General features: G+C 37.7%; 1 protein-coding gene across 1 annotated transcript; it reads right to left on the bottom strand.

Annotated features, from left to right (window-relative positions):
- Positions 1–77: 77 nt before the first annotated feature.
- Positions 78–6,064, bottom strand: LOC106633638. The gene is made up of 2 exons (XM_042228526.1): positions 5,295–6,064; positions 78–4,845 (listed from the first exon to the last, which is right to left on the bottom strand). The coding sequence occupies exons 1-2, from the start codon at positions 5,502–5,504 to the stop codon at positions 4,243–4,245; spliced, it is 813 nt and encodes a 270-aa protein (XP_042084460.1). The 5' UTR covers positions 5,505–6,064; the 3' UTR covers positions 78–4,242.
- Between the last annotated feature and the right edge of the window lie 2,879 nt (positions 6,065–8,943).

Genomic DNA, 8,943 nt, shown 5'->3' with positions numbered 1-8,943 from the left:
TGCACTTGTGACAGAACAATAAATATTTTATTTTGATTATATAAGTAAGTACAAAACAAACTTGTGGTAGACCTAAACTTATTATTCAGAATAATTACATCTGAGACTTAAGATTATAACATTATAACAGTGATGGCAATATTAATTGTTTGTTGTTCAGCAGAACAGTGTCCAGTATGTTGGCTGTTATACTTTGTTGTGTTTGAAAATAAAAGTTGGGCTGATTTTAACATCATTACAAAAAGTGTTGTTAATTATTTTTAATCATATTCAGGTTACCACAAATTGTTTTTTCATTTAGTTGAACTTGAAATGTTTGTCAGTAAGTAAACAATTAGTATTAGTACAGTCAGAAATATCAAGTTATTCTTAATACTGCAGACTTGCAATGTATAAGTTGTCCTAACATTCATCTTAAGTAAGCTTTACTTAGTTTTTTTGAGGCAACGAGTTTCCTTAATTTTTTTTGAGTTCTGGGAACTAACAAGGCTGTACAGTGTACTCAAAATGAGTAAGTTGCCCTAACTTGGTCATCTTAAGTAAACTTGATCCAATTTTCTCGAGTTCTGGGAACAAATGAGCTTGTACAGTGTACTCAAAATAAATAAGTTGTCCTAATTTAGTCATTTTTAGCTAAGCTTTACTCAATTTTTTTGAGGCAACGAGTTTCCTCAATTTTTTGGAGTTCTGGGAACTAATTAGATTTTACAGTGCACCTTACAAAATTTGCAACCTTACGATTCATTTACATCTCCCTAAATGAAAGGTAAGTATAAAATGGGCTGTTCTTCTATAGTGTTCTCTGCTCAAAGTCTGAACATGAATACAAGTCCAATCTTCACAATCATTCAAGTACTCTTTCAGGTGCTCCACTGTGTTGATTAGCCAGTCTGACACTTTCTTGGTTAGCAGTAAATTTAATGAGATTCTTTAGTAAAACTTACACTTTGAGAGCAGTGAGAGTGAACTGTTGTGGGCTGAATAGCTAAATAATAACTCATTACAACGCTCAGCAAAAGTGATCGGATCAGTATCCTCACACTGTTTCTGTGTATTCATTGGATAAATGATTCTTTCATAAATTGTTGGTTGTATCTGTTTATTTTACGCTGTAAAAACTGTTTCACGTCTGTTAAACTCTGAGTAGAAAATTTGCTTAGAAAGCCAAATAAATGCTGATGTCAGCGGGTTTCAGCACTACAATAACAAGGCCTAACCATAATTGGAAAAACAAAGTGCCAAGCAGTTAAGTAGATTAGAGTTTGATCACATTTTGTCTGCCTGAGCACTGGCCACAATCACGAGAAGACTGGGGGTGCAGGGGGGGCACAATTAGCTCAAAAGATTAAAAGAGCAGTGAAGACACACTTCTTGAGGGCATCTTTAGCCATATGGTGGCTACTCTCTTCATCCTTAGCCAACACACTGTTGACCTTTGTAAGATTTACCATTTAATTAGTCTTCTGATGTCAGTGATCTGCTGCTTTTCCGCGTGGATTCCCCCAATTACACACTGATTAGTTATGTTGAGACGGACTCTGTAAATGTTAACAGCATCCACATCTGCCTGCCTTCATGCACAATAATGAAATGCCTGGAAACCTAAGTTTGAATTTTATGTCTGCTCTCTTCTTTCTATCCTGATCTTTTTGGTAAATTGGGGAAATGCTATGATGAATCAGTTACTGTGTTCCTTCCTCTTCAGCGAATTCTTAATTATTTAATGGTGTATTTAATTAATTCATTATGGCAGTCCTGGCGTTCCATATTAGAAGGATGTACACATTGTATGTACAATAATGCACTAAGCAGCATATATATTTTCTTGCACTTGAATATATCAATACATTTGAATTAGGATGTTTTTATCAGACATTTTAGGCTGGTCAGTTTATTGGTCCTGTTTCAAATAAACCAATATTCACTATGTTATAAAATGGGCATATCTTTTGACTTTATAGCTAAATTAACCCTGTAACCAAAGTTTGCTCTAATTTGACTGGCCAAAAACATCCAGTACCAAAAATCTTCTCCCTGCATGCATATTCTACATATTCATATACATTTTAGGCAGGTGTGAAAAAATGCTGTAAACAAAGAATGCTTTCAGAAATATAAATGATTGTTTATTGGCCCTAGATGTATTCTGCAGCAGGACAATGACCCCAAACATACAGCCAATGTCATTAACAACTATCTTTAGCGTAAAGAAGAACAAGAAGTACTGGAAGTGAGCCCTGATCTCAACATCATCGTGTCTGTCCGGGATTACATGAAGAGACAGAAGGATGTGAGGAAGCCTACATCCACAGAAGATCTGTGATTGGTTCTTGTTTGAAACAATCTACCAGTGGAGTTCCTTCAAAAACTGTGTGCAAGTGTACCTAAGAACTGATGCTGTTTTGAAGGCAAAGGGTGGACACACCAAATATTGATTTGATTAAGACTTTGCTTTTGTTCATTCACTGCATTTTGTTGATTGATGAAAATAAGTGATTAACACTTCCATTTTTGAAAGCATTCTTTGTTTACAGCATTTTTCTCACCTGCCTAAAACGTTTGCACAGTACTGTATGTGTATTTATAGGCAATATAATATCCATCGCTTATTACCATTTCATTGGAAAATTTTAGGAAGTTAAAAAGCTTGAAAAGCAGCAATTTCACCAGTAGGTGCTCAAATGACTGCCTCATATGTGACTTGCTTCAGATTCATAAATAATGCAGCTTTAATCTACACAGAACGTGCTGGTGGTTCCTTTAAATAGCTTATGAGCTTGGAAGTATGTAAGTGGCTGCATTATTGCTTTATTATTTATTGAAACTCCGGTATAGAAGGTTGGGATTGGTATAATTACCAAAATGGATTAAGAACGCTGGAGTTAAAAATTTTGTGATATTTGGGTTTATAAAATGGCTGTGGTACTTTTTTGTTGCAGATCTTATCAAGCACTACTTCACCTTCATTTCACAACCAGTAATTAGCCTTTACTTTGCCTATCGGTATTGTTACTTGGCTGACTGTAATCACTGCGCACGGCATATGAAAAAAAAACAAACAGATTTACTATATGTCGCACAAGCCACTTGGATTTTTACTTGAGTCTACATAATACTTCTGTTGTAGAAATTTGTAATTACAGTTCTCTGCTATTTTATTCAGGATTTTGTGGAAGAGATGAGAACATGTTTACATCGGGTAAGGTCATCCAGTAAAAATTATAATTGTTTGTCATAACTGCTCCTACATCTACCCTCCAGGTAAGAAAACAATCAGCTCAAAGCAGGCAGATTGTCATGCTCTTAGTAGGCCTCAGCATGCCTAACTTGGTTTAGTCCAAAGGTCAATTGTAGGAATATTTGCTGCCATTCTCTACTTTTCCACTTATTTCAAGATCATTCTGAAAACTACGAGACATGGTTCAAACCCATGTTTGAAAAGCACATAAGCATACAAATGCAAAACTACAAGCACTATTACAGTTTTTCTCCATTGGTTTGGCTCATTTCTTGAAACAGAAATTACATTCTCAAAACTCTAAGATCATTTGGCAAAACACTCTTACAGTTTAGCACAACACTATAGCTCACCTGCAAAAGCTCATATCTCTTCCAAAACTGTTCACTCAGGCTTCAATCTAAATCCCTTTCTCATTTAAACAGTCAGTGTCTCCAAAATGGCAAAGATCCTTCTCAATAGTTTTGGCTCATTTCTCGACACAGATCGGACATTCTCATCATTCTTGGTGCTTTTGTCAAAATAAACCTGGATGGTTGATCACAACAACATGGTCCACCTGCAAAAGCTCATATCTCTCCTAAAACAGTTCACTCATGTGTCAAAACTACATTTCTTTCTAATCTGAATAGTCAGTGCCCCCAAAATGCATCGTCCCTTTGGCATTGTGTGAGTACTGCCATACAAAATGTTTAGATGTTTTGTCACTATGGCAGAGGACCAACAATATACAACAGAAAAGAGTAGCCTCCAAGGTTTGACATCACAGATTGCACTCTCACTACCAAGGAAATTATAACCATTTTTTATTCACAGGCAAAGAAAGTTTCATACATATGTAAAAAGAAAATGTACATTACAGTAGCAAATTGTATGAACACAAAATCAAAAAACAAGGACTTATTCAGTGGTCGCTGTACTCATTCTCCCGCTCTTGTCCACTGTCTTCACCCTCCTGATTATTTACACGCTGTTGTCCGTCTGGCCACAGATTCTCGTCCACATCACAGCGGATACTTTCTCTTGCGATGCAACGAGGAAAAAAAACGGCGTGCATGCCGCAACCATCCCCTGCATTGATCTCCTGTAATGTCGTCACACGCTGTGGCCATAGCATGGAGCAGATACGGCTGATCCTGAGCATGATGCTCATACACTCTCCACCTCCAAGCAGAGAAAAACTCCTCTGTCGGATTGAGGAAAGAAGAGTAAAGTGGTAGGAACCCCATGACCATCATGGGATGCGTTGCAAACCAGCCCCTATGGTGGAAATTGACATTGTCCCACACAATTACATAAATGGGTAGGTGAGGCCCTATGAGACCTCTCTCATTTTCAGGGATAAAATTGGTATATAGGCGATCCAAGAAGATGAGGAGCTTGTGTGTGTTGTATGGGCCAAGACTGGGGATGTGAGTGGCCACACCATTCTCAGAAATGGCAGCACACATAGTTATATTGCCCCCTCGCTGACCTGGGACATCCACTGTGGCCCAGTGGCCAATAATATTACGGCCACGTTTTCGGCCCTTGGCCAGGTTGAAGCCAGCTTCATCCACGAACACCAGGATGTAAGGGGTCTCATGTCCTTCCAATGACATTATTCTCTAAAATAGAGTAAAGAACATAAAATCAGTCATACAGAAGAGTCATATACTACAGTTAGACAATTACATGCTCTCCCCCACAGGTTCAATATACTACAGGCTACTACTCCAGTGGTTCTAAACTAGTGATAGGCCTATGAGGAAGTACTGCAGGGGTATTTGATAGAAAGGGGAGTGGGAAATACTGATGACTTACTGAGATGTTACAGTAAAACCTACAGTATTAGATAGATTTGATTGGGGGACAACAAAATAAGGATTGTAATGAGAATTGTATCATACAGTAAACTGCAGTTTTCTGTTGAAATTGTTGAAGTCAGATGAAGCAAATACTGATTCTGAAATCAGGTAAAGGAGGTATTGAAACCAAATAAGTGAACTACTGCTTACTGTGATTACAGGTACAGTATGTACCTGTAATGTAACTGACCAGTATGTAACTGACTTACATTTACATACTGGTAGCGCAGCTCCTTCACTCTGTCAGAGTTCCTCTCAAATGGTACCCTGTAGATTTGTTTCATTGTCATCTGATGCTTCTTCAAAACCCAGTCTATTGTGGAGATGCTTATTGTGTTTATGTTCTGGAATATATGATTGTCCTGAAGGATGGCATCACGAATATGCCTCAATGTGATGGCATCATTTGCCATCACCATGTTACAAATCTCTCTTTCCTGTTGTTCAATGAGAAGTTTTCCTCTGCCACCCACGCGAGGTTGTCGTCCAATCCTACACAAAGAACAGAATACAGTAAGTTATCAGTGTAATTGTATTATTGTTTTACTCACAGTAACTTCACCACAATCCTAATGCAACATTGCACAGTGACTGGAATACTACTCTAAACTGTATAAATTATGTAATTCCATAGTTTACAGTAATTTGTTCAATATATTTCTTGTCATATTTAGTATCAAAACATTCCACTAGTCCTCTCCACCTGCTAGTATAGACCTACTACTGTAGGCAGATGCACACAAAATCTCTACAGTAAGGTATACATTTTTTGCCTCACGCATAGTGCCCTGTCCTATACAACATATAATTCCATCATAGATTAAATAGAGTACATACCTGTTTTCCCTGAGAAAGGTTTGGATGATGGAGGACACTGTAGAGCGAGGCACATTAGGCTGCACTCGACGACCTGCCTCTGCCATTGTGAGGCCATGGTTTATGACATGGTCTATAATTGTGGCCCGAATTTCATTCAGGACAGCACAGTGTCTTCGCGCACCTCAGCCTCTTCCCCCTATTCCTCCACCACGCATTCTCAGTCCTCCTCCTCCTCGAGGAAGCGCTTCCCCTTGTCAGTTTGCTTGGCCTTGTCTATCCATGTTCAGAGATCGGACTGGCTCTGGTCAAGCTCTATATATCTGTGTTTGGCAGCACACAATCATGGAAAACACCTGTGTGTGACACTCCCCCTTCGTTAGTCTAGTTTCACCTGACTGTCAATGACTGTCATCAATTTATCAAATATTCATGGTATTATGTTCTTGACCAATTTTGACAATTGAACAAACAGTTGTGCATGCGAGTACTTATACAATGAAATCATGCTGACATTTTTTGGAGGGAATGATAATTAGACTGAGAATCAACTAATCAGTTTAGATCTACGAGATCTATTCATTTGGAAAATGTGCTAAATGTGGGCTAACTGTATAACTGTAGGCTACCTGTACTTAATCATTTGCAAAGATGCACTGAGACAATTGAGACATGTACTAAGGCATTTGCCATTTGATAAAATGAATGAGAAATGCCATTCTGTTGTGAACATTTACCAAGAGGTTTGGAGGTTTGTCCATGTTATTTTGAGAATGTAATTTCTGTTTCAAGAAATGAGCCAAACCAATCAAGAAAAACTGTAACTGCTGAAAAACAAATCACGTGTTCCTTTGTCAGCATTTTATCACCAAATTAAACTACTAATAGGGTTTACCCATTTATTAATTTAGAAACAATCAAAGTGAAATAATCTTTTTTTTTAAAAAAGGGAAGAATAAAACATGAAAGGAATTAACAGGCATTTTAAAGTCATCCACTGCTTTTGTTCTCTTTATCAAAAACATCCGCTTTGTATAAAAGCGATCCCTGCTGTGGGAGAGCGACGGTGTGGAGCTGCAGATCAGATCTATTTAGAAGACAGCATCAAGTTGAGTGGCTGAAGCCTGCTAGTCAGGCCAAATACAGCAGTATAGCTGTTTACATAATAGTAATAAGCTACAGTACACAGTGACACCATCAAGTTTTAGGAGGAGACTTGCTTACATGAGCAGGCCATAGATTATGCCAAGACAAATCGATTAGCATGGGAGCAGTCTAATATTAGGATTCAACGTATGATTAGAGAAGCCGTGTTATGTAATGACAATAATGAGTCTCTGTTATACTTCAATGCACAGACGAACATCCACTGGCCTCAAACTGACAAAACGTCCTTTATCTGTCCCGCAAAATGTCTCTTTTGTTTTTGAGATAGATAGATAGATAGATAGATAGATAGATAGATAGATAGATAGATAGATAGATAGATAGATAGATAGATAGATAGATAGATAGATAGATAGATAGATAGATAGATAGATAGATAGATAGATAGATAGATGATAGATAGATGATACGTGATATAGATAGGATATCAAGCAGAAGAAGTATTCATTTGAATAAAAACTGCTTAATTAATTCATGCTTACCTGTGTTTCAGTATATGCATGTATAAATACACACAGAGACTGTGTGTATTTACTGTGTTTTTGTTTCTTTGGTTCCCAATTCCTTCTTTAACATCAAGAGTTGGGCAAACTTAACACACTGGTACATATTGTGACGTCATCATGTTACCCTGCAACATGAAATTTGAGCACTACTGTAACTATTACACTTTATAAAAGCATTGCATCAGTTCACAGACAACAGCATTAAAATACAAACAAACGGTTGCATTTGCATGTACGTGTCATACAATATTTATTATATGGCATAAACAGACAGTGTTCATTGGTTCTGTTGTGAGTCCATCTTTGAGAACGAGTCCGTTATTACATCTGTTGTTCGCACATTACAATAGACTCTGGATTACATCACTACACTGACACTCAGTAACCTGCCTGGCCTCAGCAGGTCACACAAATGAAAGACGCACACACACGTGTACATACACACACACACAGAAGTGTTACCATGGATCACTAAAGGGAATTCAAGGAGGAGGGTAGATTGGCCGTGTGTGCGAGGGGGTTGGGTGTTAAATCTGATCTGGCCAGTGCTGACGATGGCAGTGTGGCTGCGCCCTTACATCGGCCAGCTCAGTGTGTGTGTGTGTGTGTGTGTGTGTGTGTGTGTGTGTGTGTGTGTGTGTTATATAACAGCATGATAAAGCTGCCTTTGGGATCTGACTGTGGCTGCTGAGCCTCTTACCTGTGTGTCATATGGAAAGCTCTGGCAGCAATCTTTATCTTCCACATCAATCATCTCAGTGGATCCTGAATTGACCACATTAAGCCTGTCACTGTTACTGTGTTTCTCTCTCTCTCGCTTCACTCTCAGTGTGTGTGCGTGTGTGTGTGTGTCTCAGGGGTGCCACCAGGAATTTGGGTTCCCATGAAAAAAAAAAAAAAGACTTTGGGCCACTCCACTTTAATATTGCAAACCGTGATAAAATAATACAACACTGTTATATGGATAATATTCTGCTTCGATACAGAGATTTTTTTAATTTGGGGAAAGTTGTATTGTTGAAACCATGTTTTACATTTCAATATTCTGAATGATGACATCATTAGGGGTTCTTTTGGTTTTTTTGCTTTGTTTTTTTGTTTTGTTTTTTTGTTTTTTCATTTTTTCATTGATTGGTACCTAACAATTAATATACATCAGCTTTACGGCTGAAACTAAATCTAAATTCTCTATAAAGTGGTGTAATACTAATATTTTTTACTCCTTACATATTTTCTAATAATATTAAATATTGGCAAATAGAACTTAAATAATCCTTTCAATATTAATTTTGAAACAAATTATAGCCAGCTGAACTGTGTCTCTGTCCTGAGGCCTGGTGGAACTCAAGTAGGTTTTAATCAGTTATAG

Source organism: Haplochromis burtoni, unplaced genomic scaffold (assembly GCF_018398535.1).
Source record: "Haplochromis burtoni strain Fernald_Lab_line unplaced genomic scaffold, NCSU_Asbu1 Contig_330, whole genome shotgun sequence".
In the NCBI taxonomy this organism is placed as follows: Eukaryota; Metazoa; Chordata; class Actinopteri; order Cichliformes; family Cichlidae; genus Haplochromis; species Haplochromis burtoni.
Note: the sequence above shows the minus strand (reverse complement) of the source record. Positions and strands in the feature narration are given on the sequence as shown.